A 24272-nucleotide genomic window follows, 5' to 3' on the forward strand; every position below is an offset into this window, starting at 1 on the left:
TGTGAATCTCTGGGTGGAAAGCAAAATGGGTACTGGTGAGAGGGCTACCATCTTACATCTTAAAAACATTTTTTAGGTCTTGTCCACTGCAAAAGTATATATTAGAGCCAGCATGGAACGTTTCATCTGTTGGGGTCTGGGGCTGATCTTCCTGTAAGATAAGGGCAAGTGCAAGGGGTGGATTTGCAGTTCACTGGGAGCCCCAGTATTAGGAGGGTGATGGAGACCTTTAGGGAAATAGCAGGAACTTTGAGAAGGAAAACCAATGTCCAACCTGTTTGCTTGCTGGGCATCTCATCCAAAGAACTGGAGTCTCCACCAGTGGCTATTCAACATAGTGGGTGAACTCAGCTGCAAATCATGGCTCATGTCTGCACAAATTAGCCTGCCTCATAAGCACTGATTAAACAGACAAGGTATGGAATACCTGTTCCTCTACAATGTTGGGAGGATAATTTTGTTCTGTGAAGGCCTCAGTGAGACTCTTGGTATATCTGGATGGGCTGCTCATCGCTAAGTAACAATGGCCATGGGTAACTAGGCCACATGAAGGGACTTCTTAGTACGGAATGGATGGCGGCTATCAAAGTGGTGGCATTGCTGGTTGTTGTGCACAGCCCATCTCCAAATATACCAAGTGTCTCACTGAGATCTTGACAAACTAAAAATTACCCTTCAAACCTTGTACAGAAAGAACTTGCCCCCCTTCTAACAACTGTGTACCGCAAGTCTCTAGAGGAACGGAAGGTTCCAAATGATTGGAAAAGAGCACAGGTAGTCTCAGTCTTCAAGAAGGGTCGTCGAGCAGATGTGCAAAACTATAGACCTATATCTCTGACCTCGATCCGTTGTAGAATTTTAGAACATGTCATTTTTGGAAACCCACAATCTACTCTGTAGGAATGAACATGGATTCCAGAAACAGCGATCATGTGAGACCCAACACGCTCTATTTGTTCAGGAGACACAGAAAATATTAGATACAGGCTCCCAGGTAGATGATATTTTCCTTGACTTCTGGAAGGCGTTCGATACAGTTCTGCACTGTCACCTGATAAACAAAGTAAAAGCCTACGGAATATCAGACCAGCTGTGTGGCTGGATTGAAGAATTTTTAGCAAACAGAACACAGTACGTTGTTATCAATGGAGAGACGTCTACAGACGTTAAAGTAACCTTTGGCGTGCCACAGGGGAGTGTTATGGGACCATTGATTTTCACGATATATATAAATGAGCTAGTAGATAGTGTCGGAAGTTCCATGCAGCTTTTCGCGGATGATGCTGTAGCATACAGAGAAGTTGCAGCATAAGAAAATTGTAGCGAAATGCAGGAAGATCTGCAGCGGATAGGCACTTGGTGCAGGGAGTGGCAACTGACCCTTAACATAGACAAATGTACTATATTGCGAATACATAGAAAGAAGGATCCTTTATTGTATGATTATATGATAGCGGAACAAACACTGGTAGCAGTTACTTCTGTAAAATATCTGGGAGTATGCGTGCTGAACGATTTGAAGTGTAATGATCATATAAAATTAATTGTTGGTAAGGCGGGTACCAGGTTGAGATTCATTGGGAAAGTCTTCAGAAAATGTAGTCCATCAACAAAGGAGGTGGCTTACAAAACACTCGTTTGACCTATACTTGAGTATTGCTCATCAGTGTGGGATCCGTACCAAATTGGGTTGATGGAGGAGATAGAGAAGATCCAAAGAAGAGCAGCATGTTTTGTCACAGGGTTATTTGGTAACTGTGATAGCGTTACAGAGATGTTTAGCAAACTTAAGTGGCAGACTCTGCAAGAGAGGCACTCTGCATCACAGTGTAGCTTGCCGTCCAGTTTTCGAGAGGGTGCGTTTCTGGATGAGGTATCGAACATATTGCTTCCCTCTACTTATACCTCCTGAGGAGATCACGAATGTAAAATCAGAGAGATTACAGCATGCACGGAGGCTTTCAGGCAGTCGTTCTTCCATGAACCATATGTGACTGGAACAGGAAAGGGAGGTAATGACAGTGGCACATAAAGTGCCCTCTGTCACACAGCGGTGGGTGGCTTGCGGAGTATAAATGTAGATGTAGATGTAGATGTACATATCTTCTACTGTGTCTCTCCAGTCACCTGCCACCTCCCATATTCCCACCATCCAACCACAAAGCAGCACCCAGGAGTGGAGCAGATTTAGAAAATTTCACCTGGTGGCAGTTTTCAGCAACCCATCTTCCCCTTGCATCTTTTGTGATAAGTCTCCCCTGACCCAGCATTCTGGTTGAGTTTTCCATGATCTCCCCACACCCTAAACATCACCAGTCATTTTCCTTGATTCTCCTTCCTTTCCCTTCAGTCCATCAAACAGAAGAAGGAGCCACTGGCTTTGAAAGCTTACATCTTTCCATAGCTTTTATATGTGCTTATTCCCGCCACTGCTTGATGAATAGATTTTTTATTTATCCATTTATACTAAAAATGCAATTTCTAGATTGTAAAATTTAGAACAACAAAATTTGAACCTCTATTTTTTCGAATTAAAAGAAGCTTAGAGATCAAAATAGCAAAACAATCTTCTGCAAGGTAGAAATTTTGATTAAAAATAATTTTTGAAATAGAAGGTTTTCTGTAAAAATGAAATGTTTACAAAAAAAGAGTAATTAAAGGATAAAACTTTGAACACAGCTGCTAAGGTCCAGTGACCATGTCAGAATTTATTGTAACAACAGGGCTTATTTGTTACAATGTAATTAAAGGGCTTTTTACAGAGGTACATTATTTTACAAACAAATAACTATTTGCTAATTGGAAATCCATGTGTTCTGTATGGATCAAAAATGTCTGTTTAATAACAATTAATTTAAGATATTGAATAGGAATTCTTTTGCATTTAGAAATCATGAAAGTAGTTAATGAACATTGAAATTTTGTGAAGACTGGGCTCAATAAGAAATTTTATCTCTTTGCATAACTGTGGCACATGTATTATATATTTGAGTGGAAAAAGAAAACTGTATTTAATGAGTAGGGATGTAGCAAATGGAGGCACCACCATCTTTCTACATTTCAAGTGGCAGGCTTAAATTCAGGCTTAGACAATTCTCTGGTGATTGTGGGTGTGGATTTGTTGACCACTGATATCAAGTGGAGAGTTGTAGTACCTCTTGTAATAATCAGGCATGCACTACATGCTGCACTTGGTTACACTAGTAACAGGGTACAAGTAGCATTGATATGTTGGTTTCTTAAGATAGAGAGTTCAATCTTCAGCCCTGATAAGTTATATTTTGATTTTGGAGAGGAAAGGATATCAGATCATTAATTACAGAGAGAAATATTCATTGTAGCATTTTGGAGTAGTATAGCATTAACTGCAGGAATGTCCATGGAGAAGTCTCGGAACCAGCCTCACTTACAAAGTAGTAACAATGAGCACATAGTTTTCGGGACAGAAAGATGGATGGAACCAGACCTCACTAACAATGAGACTGGCATGTATATTACAAAGCTAAGCTGGAAGTCAATGGTGGAAGTGATTTTATAGCTGAAAAAATGTGATAAACCCAACACAAATACTTTGGTGAACATAAGTGTTAAAAGATGGATCAAATATGGTAATCACCTGCTTTTATAGACTGTTTGCCTCAGAAGCAGCAGTGGCAGAACATTTTGGGGAAAACTTCGAGAATGTTGCTTGAAAAATTTTCCGGTCATTTTACTGTATTATGGAGCTGTATGCAGTAGGAAATTCATGATTAGATTAAGTATTAGGGACAGAAAATTGTGTGAAATTGTTGTAAATGCCTTAAGTAGTTAATCAGAGAACTTGTGAGGGTAACATCTTAGATCTCCTGATTACAAACAGGCCCAGACTTTTCTACTTACTTAACACAGACCAGTGTTTCTGCTTAGTAAGTACTCAAAGCCAGTCATGTCAGAAAGCTGCTCCAAAAGCTAAGAGAACTTCACTCCAGGTTTAAACATAGCCAAAATCTTGTAGACACATAAAAAGTGAACAAAGCCTAAATTAGTATTAGGAGAGCCTTGTGTGGAGTGTTCAATGAATCCAAAAGTAAAATTGTGTCTGCTGATCTGGCAGAAAATCTTAAAAAAAGACTTGGTCTTACATTAAATCAAGAAAAAGATCAAATCCATCTGTTCAGATACTCTGTGGCCACTCATCAAAATGAAAGATGACTGAGAGACTACCAAAACACAAAATCCCTTCTTTTGAAACTGTTTCATTGAGGAAGATTGTATTGAACTTTCATGTATGAATCATTGCATGAATGTTAAAATGATAGATATTGAGCACAGGGTCGAAAATCAACTAAAATTGCTCAACAGAGGTAAAGCTACTGGACCTGATGGGAGACCTTTACAATTTTACATATAGTATGCAAAAGAACTTGCTGCTCTTGTAAATGGCACTCTACCATAGAGCACTGGAGGAACAAAGCATTCCTGGTGATTGGAAAAATATGCAGGCTATTCCCACTGTCATCAAACATGTGCATGAAACTGATGTCAGTCTACTCTGGAAGCTATTATGGTTTTCTGGAGACCAAAAATCACCTCTGTAGGAATCAACATAGATTTCACAAAGAAAATCAAGTCAGCTTGCTCTGTTCATGGATGAGACCTAGAAGGCAATAATTACTGGTGATGCCCTGTTCCTTGACATCTGGAGGGCATTTGAGTCAGTTCCACACTGTTGCCTAATGAACAAAGCATGAATATTCAGAATATCAGACCAACTTTGTGACTGAATTGAAGTGTTCCTAGCAAATTGTACTTAGCATGTTGTTCTTAATGAAGAGAAATCTTCAGACATAACACTAACTTCAAGTGTACCCAGAGAGAGTGTCGTAGGACCATTACCATTCACTATATATACAAATGACCTTCAGCATGAATCTATCCTTTTCATAATATTGCCCTTATTCCACCCTGGAATTTCTACCAATCTATCCTTTTCATAATATCGTCCTTAGTCCACCCTGGAATTTCCACTGTTTGATAGTGTATAAATACACAGAAAGACTACTTACTCTACATGATTACCAAACAAGCATTGGAAGCAGCCGCATTAATTAAATATGTGTGAGAGAGGGCAATTTAAAGTGAAACAGCTATGTACAACTAATTAGAGGAATTGCAGATAGCAGACTGAGTTTCACTGGAAAAATCCTGATGAAGTAATCCAACTATTGAGAAGGTGAGTAACAATATCCTCATTTGACCAAAGCCTGAGTGCTGCTTGTCAATCTGGGACCAGTACCAGAAAGAATTGATATAAGAAATAAAGAAGATCCAAAGAAGAGTAGAACTTTGTGTGACATGTTCATTAAGTAGGCATGAAAGCATCATGGAGATGCTCATCCAACTCCAGTGGCAGATGTTACAAGAGAGGCATTTCACATCACAGTGTGGTTTGTGATAAAATTCCATGAGCATAATTTCCTAGAAATATAAACCAATATCCTGTTTACTCGTACATATACCTCACAAAATGGCCACAAGATTAAAATGAGAGAGATTGGAGCTCACACAGAAACGTAAAGCAATTATTCTTCCTGTGCATCAGTCACGATTAAAATAAGAAAAGGGGCAAACGATAGTGATACAAAATACCCTGTACCACACACACTATAAGGTGGCTTGATGGATGTAGATGTAGAAAACAACTGTGACACTACAGTGTTAATGCCCATCTGTGCTTAAAATAAATTTATACATAAGCAACATATATACTCCTGGCTTCAGCTGTCAGATACTGTGTGTGTGTGTGTGTGTGTGTGTGTGTGTGTGTGTGTGTGTGTGTGTGTTGTTGATGATTTCTGACAAAGGCCCTGTTGGCTGAAAGCTCACTTTCCAATGGTCTTTTTTTGTTGTGCCTATCTGTGACTCAGCATATCTGCTACATGGTGAGTAGCAACTATCCTTTTCATAATATTGTTACATTTCATGGAAATATTGAGTGGATTTCTGCTAATATAGATTTAGCAACAACAATCTTTTTTCACCCTGAGCTGTTGTACAAATCAACTTACCTCACATTCATAGCCATTACTGCGCTTCACACAGTCTGCATTTGCATCACACCTTGTGGAATCAGGACATACACCAGGGGCTAGGTGACAGCCCATTGTCTGGTTTCCTATATAACCTGGATTGCATTCCCCACACTGGAAGGAGCCCTGCAATGAAAAATAATATATATATATTTTTACATTTCTTAAAAATAAGTAAATACTATTGCCTAATGAGCCTAGTTACATTTTTTGTACATTTAACTACTACATCACAAGAGGACTGTCTCAATGGGAACATTACACACTTATTGGTTGATAGAAAAAAAGAGATCTAGCAGAGCTAATGAATGGGCAAGTTTCCTTTTTACCAGTGGTGAAAATATGTTACCAGATTTGTGAAGATCGTGGAAAAGAGGAAGTCTTGCTAGATGCTGTGACAGTTTGTTCTGACTATTTAAAATTATCATTAAGGGTTATACTCAGATCTCTCTGATGGAGTACCACTGAGTAGAATGGGAGTCTTTCCTTCAAAAAACATTGATCAGATGGCATGCATCTGAAGTGACTGTAATACTGTAATCTGACGTTCACATTACATTTCAATGGTCTACTGCTGGGCTCCACACACCTCCCCTCCAAGCCCCCCGCATCCCCTCCCCCCTCCCAACTCACACACAAACACAACACAAATAAACAAACTAAGAAATGACTGAAAAAATCTTTTTTTATCTTGTTGTTGTAGATACATAATTTGTTTCTTACTTCATAGTAATTGTTTTGATTTAGCACACTTGCCTGTGTGTTAGTGCAGACAGAATTGGGTACACAACCACCATTGTTACCATCTGCACATTCATCAATGTCCACACAGCGCTGTCGCCGTTGGTATGCTTCATCCAGTCCAAAGCCTTCCCAGCCAGCACTTCCGGTCATGCCTTTTGGGCAAGGACCACAACGGAAACCTCCAGGTAGGTTGTAGCACCTGGCATGCGGATCACATGGTTCTGCCAGGTCACACTGGAATAACAAAATTATTACAAATGTGCTGACTGATAGTATGTACTTCACTGCTTTCCAAAATACCATAAACTGAGTTTTAGGTACTGTGTCAGCAACAGGTAACACAATGAAACAACTCAAGATATAAGAGCTTTATACAGTGTGCTTCAACAGATCTAATCCATCTACAATAATGAAAATTGGTGACTGCTGTAAATAAATGTATGAAATTATTTACTTTGTCTCTCTTTCTCATCATAGTATTGGTGGAATAAAAATATTTCCATTGTTATTACAGATTTTACTGCTCACAGAAGCTAAGGATTGTGATAATATTTTATCTAGAAAGATTCTATGATTTTGACACTGTCAGTCACTTTTTAAAGAGCTCATAACAAAACCAAAGAAATGGCAGAAAAAACTGAAGACTGGTCATAAAAGGCCATAAATATGCTATGACAAAAATGGAAAAAAATCTTCATAATTAATGACAAGGAAAAGCAATTACTTAAAAAATTATGTTGGAAAGCAAAGTAGAAGAGAAAGGGTAGCAAGATAAGACATGGAGGGCAAAACAAATCAGCAAACAAAATAAAAGATGAATAGATAGAAGGGCAGTATATTCATTCAGTTTTCATGTTCTGCAAATCTCATCATAAATGACACCACTCAGAGATGTGGAACGAGTGACAGTACACATTAACAAAAAGAAAAACTGTCAGAAACAGCTTTAATAACTCATTATTATCAAACTGATGCACATTATTTGTACTTATTCAAACTAAATTTAACACAGTACAATTTGTATCTGATCCAGTGCTTCAATAAACAGCAGATTCTCCTCCCTCATATGAAACACTTGCCATTTGTCTCTCATTCTTGGCTTAATATCTACATTTGTGATTTGTGATCTATTCATCTCAAAACTCATGTTTACTAATTACTCAAAGAGTGTACAAGAGAAATTTCAGCACTTGTATTGTAATTAGGCTACAGTGATATCAAATTACAACCACTGAGCTAATCATACAACAACAATTTGGAAATTATTATTTTGTTATCAGTTGCTCTTGTTGATTCACAGTTCAACTGAAACTGATTTTTATTGTTATCAAGAAATACAAATGTGTTATAAGAACTGATGCCTAAGGTATATTTTTTATCTTATTTAAATTCATAGGATTCTCAGTTTATTCCTTTGTATCATTGGAAGCTAGTTGAATATTTTTGCCCCATATCATAAAATTATGTTCTGAACTATAGGTAAGGAAGCACAAAGTATGCTGAAATTACTTTTTTCTGTTATTATTGTGTTTGTGTAAATTGCATTGAAACTTAAACTGATTTTTATTGTTAGCAAAAAATTCTGTTGAGGATTGAATCTACTGGGAAGAGAGTGCAAGAATAGAAAACTCCTTGAATAGATCTAACAATATTTGCAGTTATCTACTTCAAACAGCATTCTTATCACTTGCATTACCTAAAATAATGCTTTTTGAGCCACTGTGGCTCTCTGGTTGTTGATTCTCCTCTTAAGTGCATGGTTTGTCCTTGAGGGTGTGGAAAATGGGTACTGGTGTGCTCTGGCAGTGATTGGAGGGAATCAGAAAGTTAAGACCCCATTGTGATGAAAAAAATCAACATGGAGAGGAAGTGGATTGCTTTGTGGTTGGGGGAGGAGAGAGAGAGAGGAAGGGGAGCTGCTTGTTGGCCATGAGTCCAGCAGGGTAACTTGTGCAGTTAGTACCTTATGACACTGAAGGACTGCTGTTGATTTCAGTAAGATTGCTATATTTGGAGCCGAAGTCACCTGTTTAGGTAAAGTTGATTGCTTCTGTTTCTAGTGATGTAAGTTCTCACCTCTGACTTACAATCGCAGTGGTCTTGTCTCTAACATAATAGCAAAGTTCTCAATAGATCATTTGTTGTATGCTGCAACGGGTAAAGGAAATGGGTAGTGTGTTAGTCTGTTCCTGTGCAGTGATGTCAAGTGATTTGTCACGCTATTAAATTTGTGCTTGTCATATGCTGCCATATATATGTCGCTCCTGCTCAGAAGCTCCTTGTGAACAATTATTGTATGTAACATTTAATATAACAGATTAAGTGTCATATGCATTCAATTACTCCAAATTCACAAATCTTGGCATTTGTGGAGCTCTGCAGTAAGCCAGGACAATTATCAAATCTGATCATTTAAGTGTTTTTCAAGTTTGGTTTTCAATTTATATTTGTATATTGTACTACACTAGGTCAGATGGTCTCACCTGGGGTTAAATTTGACGTTTTATTCTATTTGCCTTAGTGTGGAAGCATAACTTCTTATTAATTATAATATGGTTCATGTGTGTTCATGTGAAAGCACATATTTCTTCTCAGCTTTTGGTCTGAATTTGTGGTCAGTTGTAAGTCAGTGGGTCAGGGTGTCAAAAGTGCTGAGCCCTAGCCCAGACTGGTGGTTGTGCATCGTGTGACCACCTTACTCTATGCATTTCCTTTCCTGTTTGGTGTTTTGTGGCCCGCCGGATGCAATTAGACTATGATGCAGATGAGTTTTGCCCACACTAAAGCTTCCTCGGACCTGGGTCCAATCGCAGAATTTGTGACTAAGCCATGCTATCATCCTGAAATAGAAGTTAAGCTACTTCTTCGATGTTTTTCAGATATTTTGGCACCAGCCACTAGAAGTCCAATCACCCAAAGAGTCCGCTAGTCCTAATGTATCAAGATACCAATTAATATTGTGGCCATTAGTTTTTATACTGTTATTGTGACCATTGTTTACCTTGTTCTTTCCCTTTCTGGGAGTTGTGCTGGTGACCTTATTATCTTGTTGATTTAATGGCAATGTAACATTCATGTACTACTGAGTGTTTTTATACCAGAAATTGTTCGGCCTTGCTGCTCATGCTATCATAAGTTTAGACCTTACTCTGTTCTATAAAGAGGTTGAAGCCTCAAGTTCTGTTTTTTCTGATAAAATTCTTTTCTAGATTCTTACCAAAGATTAAATTAATATTATAATTATAGTCCATAAATTGGTTTTTTTATTGGATTTTAAGTACTTTCCATGTCAACTGATTGTTTCTTAATTCAGAGCATGCAAAATCTTTGTTCATATTTACTGATATTGTAGAATGGTTTAGTGACCATTTTTCCAAAGATATTTAATCACTGAGTGAATTGTTAAATTTGATGGTCAATAAAACTGTGTAATGCAAGGGTGAATGGAGGTTTGTAAATCCCTGGTCCAGCCCTTCCCAAAATTCCTGCTAGTAACTGTTCACTTTCTTTAGTTTTGCTATTGTCACACTCTAGTTTTCTGTTATGGAGACTGATCTACAGAGTATCATGTAATGAGCTTAGCTTTGGATCATTTATAATTTTCTTTTGAGAATTCTATGTCAGAATTAAACTGACAGATAGCTAGCAAGTTACGCCATCACTTCCATACATAATCATGTTTATTTTTGAAACTAATTAGTGTTGATATGTAGACAGTTCCTGATGGAGTAAATCTAATGCAGCTATAATAAGGCTCTATGAAAACAGGGGCGAGGGAGGGGGGGGGGGGGGGGCTGTGTGGACTGGAGCTCTACCCCAGGAGTCAGTACCACTACAGGGGGCCCAGATATCTCTGTTATAAAGTAGTGAGAAAGGTCACATGAGGCATTCAATTATGCAGTGTGAATTTCCTTCTTTTGTGAGTTTTCCTCCTTTTCATATTACTGAGTTAACTGCTATACAGTAAAATAAAGGAAGACAGGGAAAAAGGCCATCCTTTTGGTGCTGTGCTGACTTTCGTTGTTGCCTTCATTAACATGTTTGTCCAGTTGGCTATGAGGCATATTGCCATAGTTCTACAACTCACAAAGGGCACTTGTTGACAACAAGAATTTTTGCCAGAATGATTTTCTGCTAGCCAGTAGAAAAAAGTGTATATCCTCTGTCGCAAGTCCCATTTAAATTTTGTGCTTTTATTATGCTGCATGAATAACTGTGATAGGTCAACAAAGCAAGTTATTTATTAGAATGTTGAAAGAAAATTTGACAAGCTGTTGGCACTTTTAAGTGCTCATCTGGAACTTAAATACACCAGCATATGAAATTGTATTCCTCTCCCAGAGATGCAAGCCGTGATGCCTGAGTCAAGTACACAGCTGAAAACTACTTGTTAGAATACATTTATTTTCTGTTAAAAAGGAGCATAATTTGAAAAAGCTCCTTGAAGACTAAATTAAAATACAATAAATTACTTTCACCTATCTCAGCAAGCTAAAACTACCCCCTTTTCACCCAGTCAACCCCAGTACAATTGAAAATATTCAATACTGATATGAATCAATGCATTCCACTAACACTACTGAAAAGCACCTGAAATCACATGTACTTATGTTTCCTTTAACAAAAGAACATCTATTTGTTATTAGATGAAATGATCGTATGGCATTGTTGGCCGGGAGACTCATGCGGGGTGTTAGGCCGCTGAAATTGCAAGTCCTTTTTAGCTGACGCTACATCGGTGACTTGCGAGTCAATGATGGTGAAAGACACACAACACCCAGTCATCTCAATGCAGAGAAAATCTCCGACCCCGTCAGGAATCGAACTCAGGACCCCAAGCACAGGAAGCAAGAACACTACTGCAAGACCACGCACTGCGGATTGTTATTAGGTGCAGGACTTGCATCAGCTGAGGCTTAGGAAGTTCAGCAAGGGAATATACTGAATGATCACACTGTAAAAGCTTCCAAAGCAGGTGGTCTATTCTCGTGTTTTTCAACTATTTATCCTAAACCAGAGGATTGTTCATTGCTCTACTAACACAAGTAATATTTGACAGTGAATAATTGAGTTCAGGACTCACCACTTATGTCAAATGGCACATTGATTTTCTCAGACTTCTTTCTAACTTGCCTGTGAGTCAAGCCAATAAGCCATCTGCCAAGGGCTGAGTAACAGGCAGGAATGTATGTGGTGATTAGTCCCTGCTCCTTGGTATTCATTACCACAAATAGCAGACACAGCACCTACATAGTGTGTGAAACACTAAGTTTTACTGCACTGTTGGCCAACTAATACAACCCAATTTTGATGCCTCTTTATGTATAAAAATGTCTTCTATCAGTTGTCTTTCTTGCATGGCCTCTGCAGTTCCTGCATTCCAGTCCATCCTAGGTCTACTTATTACCTGCCTTCCTGGATGTCTTCATGCCCATACTTTCTGAGGTATTCTGTCACCATCCATACATCTCATGAGCAGAGAAATCAGCACAAAGGACATGAAATGTTGAGACTTTTTTCTTCAGCTTCCATTGAAGGAAACTCTCAACACCAAATGCTTAAGATTCTAATCTATCTTATACAATCTTTGCTATTGTTAAAGATTCTTCAGATTTTTATTTTTTATTTTTATTTATTTTTTAGTAAAAAGGTTCATGGGTAGATATGAAACATTATGTTCCATTCTAAAGGAAGTGTCACTCTCTCTTTTTTTCATAAATAGTGTTCTGTAAGAAAAATAATTCTAAAGCCAGTACAACAGCTTGTCTGATTTGCCTCATATTACAAAGAAAGAAACAAGTTCAATGAAACACTTTGTATCTGCAATCCCTATGGCACTGAACTAATTTATGCCATTAAAGAAACATTCCTTAAGCAGAACAGCTCTTAATGATTTAATCCACAAAAGAAAAATGACAAAAATTGTGGTTATCCTTAATAACTATTGCCAATACTCAATACTGTTTGCTTTAATGTATAATACCAATTTTGCTGTGAAGCCATCTTTAATCAATGACAGCCATTTGTTAATCATATCAGAAGTGACAATCACTGGTGTAAAATAGACATGTTTCAGACCTTACAATTCTGTGACATGCAATAAAAGTGATAATGGAAAATACTTCGTAGAATATGAATACTGGAAAAAGTAAATGACTCAACTGTTTGTTACCTTTATTTCTTCTATTACTCAAATGCTTTAAAGGGGAAGATAATGTAGTATTATCAACTATATTGTGTATAATGATATGCCTCACCTCATCAACATCCACACACAAACTTCCATTACCAGTGAGTCCCACTGGGCATGCTCCGCAACGGAAGTATGGAGGCTCTTCCCAGTTGACACAATGCACACCTGAAGTAGCAATAGAAAACATGAAAGTTTATTTATCATACATGAAGTTATACTAAAGTAAGTAAAGGAATAATTTGCTTTAGTTGGTTTATTTATCTTACTTCTCTTCACATTAGTAACTGTCCCATCTCTGTGTTTACTATGAGTTTTTCTGGAAGATGCATCTACTGTATATATTGCAAGAAATACCTTTGTATTTGAGGGGGCAAGAAAAAATGGTGGGAGAAGGCAGTACATGATTAGGACAGTGGAGGAGTGGTGTGGACAGAAGAGAGAAGGGAAAAGGTAAAATGAGACAGTGGGAAACAAGTTAGGCCAGGGAGATTGCCAGAGTGCAGGATATGCTGGAGAGACAATTCCCATCTGCACGGTTTAGAGAAAATTGTTCTGGAAGGGAGTAGCCAAATGGCTCACACAGTGAAGCAACTGTTGAAGTAATTTGTGCTGTGGTGTGCAGCATGGCTGGTCAAGTTTGTGGGTTGTCACAGTTTGGCGGGTCCATTCATGCAAGTAGACATTTGGTTACTTGTCATCCTTACATAGAATACTGTACAGTAACTGCTGCATAGCTGATACACAGCATGGCTGATTTGACACATGGCCCTGCTTTTTGTTTTGCAGGAAATCCCTGTGATTTCAGCAGGGCACAATGTGTGAGTGTATGGGCAGGTCTTGCACCTGGGCTGACCAAGGGGGATTGACCTGTGGGGTGCAGGGTGGCGAGTAGGACTCAGATATGGATGGACAGAGGTATTCTGAGGGTTGAGTTGGTGGCAGAACTTTACTTTGGGTGATGCGGATAGGAATTTGAGTAGGCAAGACAAGAATGGATGAGAGATAGTCAATGCTCTGATGAAGAATGTGGCTGAGCTTTTCAGGGCCAGGGCAATACTGAGTGGTCGGAGGAGTGCTGGTCAGTGGCTGGTTAAGAGGAAGATATGACAGGGGAGATCCGTTTATGGATGTACTGGATAGGATACTGTCCTTCAATAAATGTTCTGGTAAGGTTATTGGTACATTTCAAAATCTCCATCTTTCACTGCAGATGCGAAATCCACAGACAGTGAGGGGTGTAAAGAAGAGACTTTTTGACATGGAACAGGTAACAGCTGTTAAAGTGGAGGTCTGTTGGTGGCTGGTGTGGTTGATATGAACAGACATATTAAGTCTTTCATGTACCCTTACTCCATGAAACACTCTGCAGATGTTTGGAATTTAATGTAGCATACAGTTTAGACCCCAGGAACTGTATGCTGTCATCCGACTTGATACAGGTCTTTGCTCCATGAATACTGTGACTTGGCTAAAAGCCAAGGGAAAACTTAAGTCATTACATTTATTGAGAACACATGCAGTTCTGCTGTGTAATATAATGATGATTCGCATGCTCCTGTAAAAAATATTCCACAGGTTAAAATCTCATGTTCTATGGAGTGGTAAATCCTTTCATTATGCTGGCAAGTTGAAGACTTGAAAGGAGAAACGGATAGGTTGAAATGTGATGTAGTGTGAATCAATGAAGTATGATGGCACAAAAGAACAGGATTTTGTGTCTATTGGGGAGAGATTTATCAACACTAAATCAAACAGGGATAATGCCTTACAATGAACAAGAAAAAATAGGAATGTGGGTGAACAGGGCCTGTTTGAGAATATTTTTCCACACAAACAACAAACCATTGCCCCACCTCCCCCCATTTGCCACTCAGGACCTTTAAAAATAAGTCGTGTGAGCATGGAATTGGATTGTTCTCAGAACTAATTATGATACATCCTGCATACAAATTTTGCACTAGGGATACCTATGGTGCCCTCTCATCTTGGCACCCCAAACAGCTACTTGTTATCTACTATGAACAATTAAGTATCATATCTAAGATAGAAATAAAGCTGTGAAGTCCTACAGTAGTAAAAGTATACAGGCCTATTAGTTCTGCAGATGATAAAGAAATTGAAAAAAAAGTATGACAAAGTAAAATAAATTACAGCACATGTTAATGAAGACAAAAATGCCTCCCTTCCATATCCTTAAACTCTCAAAACTGCAGTTTGATTTCTCAACAAGGTGCAGATGAATTTTTGTGCCCTGTATTTCATCCCTGTTATCTTTAGAATTTCAGACAGCATGCTATTGTCAACATTACAAAAGCTTTTTCTTAATCTAAAAATGCTACAAATGTTGGTTTACCTTTCGTCAATCTATCTTCTAAAATAAGTCATAGGGCCAGCATTGTCTTGTGTTTTCCTACATTAAAAGTATTTTCATCTTTCTGTAGATAATTTGTGTTACTATTTTGCAACCATGACATATTAATCTAGTGGTCTGGTAATACTCATACTTCTATGATTGTTTGACAAAAATTAACTGGAATACACTCTTTGGACAGATGAAGTAATCAGGGATGAAACACACAAAATGAAAGGGTATCTACAAATTGCTCAGAAACCAGATTCCAGTTCTAAGAATCAAAGGACATCAAAGGGAGGTAGTAACTGTAAAGGAAGTGATGCAGGGTTTTAGTGTGTTCCCAATATTATTGACACTATAAACTGAACAAACAGTAAAGGAAATTAAGCAGAAATATGGAAAAGGAGAAGAAAAAGTCTTTAAAGTATGCCGACTTCATAATTCTGTCAGAGATGTCAAAATACTTGGAAGTTCAGTGGAACAAAATGGATACTGTAGTGTGATGAAAGGAGATTACAAGTACCTAAATAAGAGGAAAACAAGGGGACTTGGATTAAGTGTAGTTGCATAAAGTCAAGTGATACTGAAGGAGGTAAATTAGGAAATGCGATGCTGAAAGGGCAGCAAAATAATTGACAAGAGCACATGTAAGGAAGATATACTGTAATAAGTAAACTGGCAATAGCATGAAATGTATTTGAGAAGAAATCTGCTAACACTGAATATAAATTTGTGTTAGGAAGTATTTTCTGAAAGTACATGTTTGCAGTGCAACCTTATTTGGAGGTGAAACATGTGTAATAAACAGTACAGACAACAAAAGACTAGGAGATTCTGAAATCCAAGTTCTTTGTGATGATCATGATTTTGTCTTTTTGGTATTGATATTTAGTGTTACTGAGTTACTATGTTGTAGGTCACTGGGAACTGGCATTGCATCATCATCATCATAGTAGATGGCGTTGATCCAGTTTCAGCTCTACATATTTTCCATTTCCATGTCATCCAAAGCCTTTTCAATCATTGCATCTGTATAAAGATTGAAGTAAAAGTGGAGATAGCATGCTTTCCTGCTTCAGTTTGATTAAAGTTGCCACCTTAATTTGGTATTCCCTCCATTACCAAATTAAGTATTTCCTGATGCCTGTTCTCCATATCTTACAGATGTATTATTAGAGTAGCAGAAACAATCCAATTCCAAATCCAACTTTAATTGTGTTTAAATAAAAAAATTATTTCACCTGGATGACAGGGGTTTGAATCACAGCTTCCTCGAGGTTTGCATCTCTGACCATCACCTGTGTAGCCTCGTGGACATGAGCCACACCGAAAACCCTCTACTGTGTCTACACACTGGACACCTGAAAACAAGATTTTTACCTTATTTCTAGTATTCAGGTGATGGACAAATAATATTAAGCAATGTATAATGATGCTTTACTGTTAGTACAGCATAGGTATCAATTTTCTAAGATTTGCAATCTTTTATTGTGTGTACCAGATTTGTTTCGCATCCCCAAAGGTTTTTTTTCTTTATAAGGTACACATCTAAATCTACATCTACACATGTGAGGTGTAGATGTGCCAATTTTTAGGTTTCCTTCCCATTCCATTCACATATGGTGTGTGGGAAGAATTATTGTTTGAAAGCCTCTGTGCACACAGTAATCTTTCTAATATTATCCTCATGATCTCCATGTGAGTTATATGTAGGGGATGGTAGTATACCCCTAGAGTCATCTTTTAAAACCGGTTCTTGAAACTTTGCTAACTGAATTTCTCAGGATACTTTACGTTTATCTTCAGGGGTCTTCCAGTTCAGTTCCTTCAGTAAATCTGTGACACTCTCCCAAGGATCAAACAAACCTGTGACCATTCATTCTGTCTTCTGTATATGTTCAATATATCCCCTATTAGTCCTATTTGGTATGAGTCCCACACACTTGAGCAATATTCTAGATCTGGGTGCACGAATGAAGTGTAAGCAATCTCCTTTGCAGACTGATTGCACTTCCACAGTATTCTACCAATAAACTGAAGTCTACCACACTCTTTACCCATGACTGAGCTTATATGATCATTCCATTTCATATCCCTGCAAAATGTTACACCCAGGTATTTGTATGAGTTTGTGACGAAGCAAGCTGGGGTATTTTTACTTCCCCTCTCCTTAAATTTGTTTTCACTATAAACTAATTACCATTAACATATGTGAGTATAATCTGCATTTTCATAAAGGGCCAGAATTCTGGTCCTGATACAGTCAGTCCATGGCCGAGTTTCAGACAAGGAAGCTGTACTGGTTAGATCAACAACAATGCATTTGTGAAATAAGTGTAACACAATTAGGCAGTGTGTTAAAACAATGACAGTGTCTGTTCCATAAGTACCTTGTTATTCTTCAAGAACTGTGTGGTTAGGTTTTTACTGGTCATAGATGTTCATTGGTAAACTATTGTAGCAATATGTAGATGTTTGCATGCAATCTATTAATGAGGCTTATTGAAATTTAAACAAAAGAGCACTGGTCACATTAAATTTGTATATGGGGGGGGGGGGGGGGGGGTTATGAACAGTGAAAGTAAACAACTGTGAAATGCAAATGTGCACCTGTCAGCTACATCATTTAAAATAGTCCATGTTTGACTTACAGCCCCCATTTTTCAGACAGTATAGCAACACAGTACATCGACACCGAGGAAAACAAACAAAGAAAAAAAAGACGACAAACCGTCACAAGTTGGCTGATTCCAGCATCCATTCATTGATATTATAATCATAGAATAAAATGTTTTTTTCATTTTATGAAGTGCACAATCTTACATTTCTGAACATTTAAAGCAAGTTGCCAGTCTTTGCACCTCTTTGAAATTTTATCAAGATCTGACTGAATATTTATCCAGCTTCTTTCAGATTGTACTTCATTATAGATAACTGCATCATCTGCAAAAAGTCTGAAATTATATTAATGTTGTCTGCAAGGTCATTAATATACAACATGAACAGCAAGGATCCCAACACATTTCCCTGGGGCACACCTGTAGTTACTTCTACATCTGATGATGACTCTCCAACCAAGACAACACGCTGTGTCCACCTTACCAAAAAGTCCTCAATCCATTCCAAAATTTAATTTGATACATCATATGGTTGTACTTTTGACAATGAGTGTAGGTGTGATACTGAGTCAAATGCTTTTTGGAAATCAAGAAATATTGCATCTACATGACTGCCTTGATCCAAAGCTTTCAGTATGTCATGTGAGAAAAGTGTGAGTTGTGTTTCACATGATTGATATCTTTGGAATCCATGCTGGTTGGCACTGAGGAGGCCATTCTGTTCAAGATATCTCATTATGTTTGAACTCAGGATATTTTCTAAGATTCTACAACAAATCAATGTCAAGGATATTGGACAGTAGTTTCGTAAATCACTTCTACTGTTCTCCTTAAATGACATCCATAAAAAGTGTTTACTCAACAACAGTTTTATTCACTAGAGAGTTTTGTTCCTGCATGCAAAATAAATAGATAGGGAGATAGATAGAAATTAAAATAGAACCTTTAAGCTAGTGTAATTCACTATTATTATTATTGCTACAATGATTTTTATGGTATAAAGCACAGTATTAGTCAATTTATAACAAAGTTAAGATGATTAAAAAACCATAAGCTGTTGTACTATCCTTACTTATTAATATATGTTGGTTGGTTGATTTGTGGAAGACGGCCAAACAGCAAGGTCATTGGTCCCATTGGATTAGGGAAGCACAGGAAGGCAAGTCAGCCACGCCCTTTCAAAGGAACTGTCCTGGCATTTGCCTGAAGTGAATTAGGGAATCCACAGAAAACCTAAATCAGGATGGCCAAATATTAATATACATTGTGATCAAAAGAATCCAAACACCTGGCTGAAAATGGCTTACAAGTTCATGGCGCCCTCCATCAGTTATTCTGGAATTCAGTATGGTGTTGGCCCACCCTTAGCTTTGATGACAGCTTCTACTCTCACAGGCATATGTTCAATCAGGTGCTGGAAGGTTTCTTGGGGAATGGCAGCTTATTCTTCACGGGGTGCTGCACTGAGGAGAGGTATCAATGTTGGTCAATGAGACCTGGAGCGAAGTTAGCATTCAAAAACATTGCAATTCAGGTCAGTACTCTGTGTGCAGCCCAGTCCATTACAGGGATGTTATTGTCATGTAACCACTCAACCACTGGCCATGCATTACGAACAGGTGCGCTCAATCATGTTGAAAGATACAATCCCCGAATAGCTCTTCAACAGTGGAAAGCAAGAAGGTGCTTAAAACATCAATGTACGCCTGTGCTGTGATAGTGCCATGCAAAACAACAAGGGGTGCATAAGTAGCAGTTGCATAAGAAAGGAATGTGGGAATGAGGGGCAGCAGATGCGTGGCATAGAAATATCTCACAGGTACCACCACAAGTGAATCCATGCAGTGCACAATGATGATGACGTGACAGTGACATGGAGGAGTGGATTGGAGTGGGTGACAGAACAGAAGAAAGGGAGACTGTTATGAAGAGGGTATGGGTGAATGATGAGTTAAAGGTGACATTGTGGAGGTGGGTGTGGGACAGGGCACTGTCAGAGTTTAAGACAAGGAGGATTATGGGAATGAAGGATGAGTTGCAAGGACAACAACCATCTATGCAATTTAGAGATGCCAGTGTAGGAGAGAAAGCTCTAGATGGCACACCCTGTGAAGTAGCCATTGAAAATCAAGCATATTGTGCTTAGCAGTGCATTCCATGACTGGGTGGTCTGCCTTGAACTTGGCCAATGTGCTGGTGCCCTTTCATTGGGTGGTCACAGTTGGTTGTTATGGCCACATAAAATGCTGTACAGAAAAGGTAGCAAAGTTCATATATTACATGATTGCTTTCATAGGAGGCCCTGCTGTTGATGAGATAGTATAATCCTATGACAAAACTGGAGTTGAGTGTGCTGGGTGGGTGTACCAGTTAGCTCTTGCATTTGGGTCTTCCACACAGGTACAACCTATGTGGCAAGGGTTTGGACGTGGTTGTGGATCAGCGATGTATCAGAATATGGATTGGGTGGGCAGCAAGGGATGGGAAGGGTTGTGGGTAGGATGTTCCTTGTTTCTTGGCACAATGATAAGTAGTCAATAGCCCTGATGAAGGATATGGCTCAGGAATTCCAGCCCAAGGTAATATTTACTTGTGAGGTGGGTGCTCCTGTGCAGCTGATTCTTGGGGATGGTGGGAAGATCAGAAGTGTGTGAGTATATGGTAGAGGAAATCTGTCTGCCAGCATCCTCCATGCCCATGATCTTGCCGCTTCTGAACCCTGCCTTTCTCAATATCTTTCTGACTCTAAACCCAGCATCTCATTTCTTCTACATACAACTAATTACACCATCATACATAAACATTTCTCCTTTGAGGGGATGATATACAAATAGTTCCATGGTGTGGTCCCCTCACGGCACCTTCCTCTGCCAACCAGTTTATGGGTCATCTAGAGGAAACCTTCCGAACTTCCCAAAACCCCAAATATCTTCTACATCTACATCTACATTTATACTCCGCAAGCCACCCAACGGTGTGTGGCGGAGGGCACTTTACGTGCCACTGTCATTACTTCCCCTTCCTGTTCCAGTCATGTATGGTTCGCGTGTACAAATAGTGGTTGCAAGGTCTGCAGTGATGTGACTAGGAGTGAGATGTCTGTTACTTTGCTCATCCATGATCATAAGCACTCAAATGACATCTTGCAGAAATGTTGCCATACCACACAGAATTTTCCTCTGAGAAGTTCCATAACAACCTTTGTCAAACCTTATACAGGATGAACTGTCAAACGCAAATGGAGTGCACTTAACATGCACTTAACATGTCCTGCCCTCTACATTTGCTTTTGCTACCATTGGTCACGTGTTCTATAGCAGTTGTCGGTTGTTCCATAGCAACCAGCAGTTGTTCCTTAGCAAAGGTTAGTTATTCTGTAGCAATTGTCAAGCAGCAAATTATTTCCAGTGCTGCACAATCACATGCACACAATTATAAACAGTATTATTACCTTCAATTCAAAACTGCTAATGGTTAACTTTCTCACAGAGAATCAGGCTGTGTGGCTGCAGGGCTCGCAGTATGTGCTACGTGGATAAACCAGCAATGGAAAATACAGACCAATAGGATGAAGGAGAATAGGGAGGCCCAAACCACAGTGAACAACTTAGACTGATCTCTACAGGTAGGCATAGCAGGCAAAGCCTAAAACATGAAGAAAATTAAAGAAGAGGAATATGGTGATGATGATGATAATCATCATCATCATCATCATCAGTGCTGTACCTGGGTAGCAGGGGTTCTGGTCGCAGGTGACGCCAGGCTTGCAGGAACGTCCATCACCCACGTAGCCAGAGGGGCAGCGACCGCAGCGCACGCCCTCCTCCGTGTCGTAGCACTGCACGCCCGGAAAGCACGCCTGTGGGTTGCTCGCGCATGTCTCCCGCAGCTTGGCCGCTGCCAGCAGTACACAACACACTGTCTTTCAGCCTTCAGGCCTTCTAACACTCTACTAAAGTTACAAAATCTCTCACAACATTACTGCGTACTTAATTGTAATTTTACAAAACTTGTATTTCCACTGCCTTGTAATCAGTATATATGATGAAATACAGTGTAGATTATCACTGGCCTTAAATACACCAGAATATCACTATCTCGTGGAGATAAGTTGGAAATTTGAAGTTTTGCAAGCAACCTCAATTTGAATAAAACTCTTGACGTTTTGACATGTATATCATCATCATATGCATACATTAAACTAAATCTACATCTGAATTGCAATAAATAGTGCCAGTGTGGAACTATTATAATGAGTGAAAATATGCGTTCTATCATGGTCTTCAGACAGACATGATTACGAGTGTTAATTAAAGATTGACTCATTCTACATCTATACTCTGCAAACCACCTTGTGGTACAAGAAGGAAGGTACATTGTCTAGAAACTGTCACTTCTCCACTTTCTTGATCCAGTCCTGATTGGTGTCCTGGAAGCAAGATTGTTGGTAAACCTGCGTGTGAACTCAAATCTCTGTCATTTTACCACCATGGTATTTTTGTGAGTTGTACATAGAAACAATAAACCAACTTTTCTAGGATGGGTTGTTGTCAGAATTTAAACAGAAAACAACATGGTGGATCAAAACTACTCTCTTGCAATATGTACGCTCTATTTTCTTGATCACTACAGTCTGCCAAGGATCCCAGAATGACAAGAAATCCTCAAATAATGGTCAAACGAATGTTTTGTGAGGTACCTCCTTCATTAGTGGGCTACAGTTCCTCATGATTCTTCCACTGAAGCTCAGTCTTGCATCTGCCAATCCTGCAATTATTTTTATGGTTGTTTTACTTTAAATCAATCTGTATGCATATTCATAGATATTTAGTCAATGAGACTACTGGCTATGACTATTTGGAAGCTGTGTACTTGCACAAAAATTGGTTTTTACACCTGTTTACGTGCAGTGCGTACATTACGTTGGTGTATTTTGAGAGCCAACAGGCAATCCCTGCACAAAGCGTCCATCCTTTGCTGGTCTTCCTGCATTTCACTACAATCTTTTAGTGTTAAACTTCTCTATATGTAACAGTTTCATCTGCAGACACTCTCATGGCGCTTCCGACATTTTCCGATGGTGATTTATGTGTATACTGAGAACAATAATTGTTGTACAACACTCCCTTGGGTATGACTGAAGTCACTACTGTCACATATGATGACATCTCTCTGTTAACAATGATATCTTTTCCCTGTTAGATACCACCACTAATACTGAAACTGCAGGTTCTCTTTATATATACGATACGAAGCAGCACAGTCCACAGGTTTTCGAATGTACAGGAAAGGCTGACAAATCCACAAGCTTCCCAAATTTAAACAACAGCTCAAACAGTATTGGTCCACCTCTGGCCCTTATGGAAGCAGTTATTCAGCTTGGCATTGCTTGGTGGAGTTGTCCTTCTGAGAGATGTCATGGTAAATTCTGTCCAATTGGCCCATTGGACTGTCAAGATCACAAGATGGTTGAAAGACTCTCCTCATAATACTCCAAACGTTTGCATTTGGGAAGAGATCTGGTGACCTTGCTGGCCAAAGTAGGGTTTGGCAAGCACAAAGCCAAGCAGTAGAAATTCTCGTCATGTGCAGGCGGGCATTATCTTGCTGGAAATTAACCCTGGATGGCTTGCCACGAAGGGCAACAAAGCGGGACGTAGAAAATCGTTAACGTACAACTGTCCTGTAAGGCTGTTGCAAATGACAACCATATGCTATGAAGTGAAATGGAACCCCAGACCGTCACTCCTGGTTGTCGGACCATATCTCGGGCAACAGTCGGGCTGGTGATCCAATGCTGTCTGGGGCCTCTCCAGTCATGTCTTCATGGGTCATCGGAGCTCAGTTTGAAGCAGGACTCATCAATGAAGACAAATCTACTCTGGTCAACGAGAGTCTAGGCTGAACACGTGTCTGGAGATGCCTCACACAGCAATGGGATACCAACTTAACTGTCACCCGCCATAAGACCTGACAGGCAGGAGTGATGGTCTGGTGCCATTTCTTTTTGTTTTGTTGTCCTTCACATAAAGCCATCCTGGGCTTACATTTCAGCAAAACTAACACTCACCCGCACACATCAAGAGTTTCTGCTACTTGTTTTCATGATAGTCAAACCCTACCTTGGCCAACAAGGTCCCTGGATCTGTCCCTAAATGGGAACTTTTGGAGCATTACGAGCAAGGCCCTCCAACCATCTGGGAATTTTACAATCTAACACGCCAATTGGACAGAATTTGGCATGTGTCCATCAGGAGAACATCCAACAACTCTATCAATCGATGGAAAGTCGAATA

General features: G+C 39.1%; 1 protein-coding gene across 1 annotated transcript in view; it reads right to left on the reverse strand.

Moving 5' to 3' along the window:
• The window catches only part of LOC126272081 (cartilage oligomeric matrix protein), a 388004-nt gene that overhangs the window by 64617 nt on the left and 299115 nt on the right, over positions 1–24272 (reverse strand). The window contains exons 8-12 of the mRNA XM_049974643.1: positions 21703–21873; positions 16600–16719; positions 13070–13170; positions 6825–7046; positions 6048–6194 (exon numbers count right to left, since the gene is read on the reverse strand). Of these exons, the coding sequence (XP_049830600.1) occupies positions 6048–6194; positions 6825–7046; positions 13070–13170; positions 16600–16719; positions 21703–21873 (761 nt within the window). The remainder of the gene's footprint in view (positions 1–6047; positions 6195–6824; positions 7047–13069; positions 13171–16599; positions 16720–21702; positions 21874–24272) is intronic.

The sequence above is a fragment of the Schistocerca gregaria genome, chromosome 5 (genome assembly GCF_023897955.1).
Source record: "Schistocerca gregaria isolate iqSchGreg1 chromosome 5, iqSchGreg1.2, whole genome shotgun sequence".
NCBI lineage: Eukaryota > Metazoa > Arthropoda > Insecta > Orthoptera > Acrididae > Schistocerca > Schistocerca gregaria.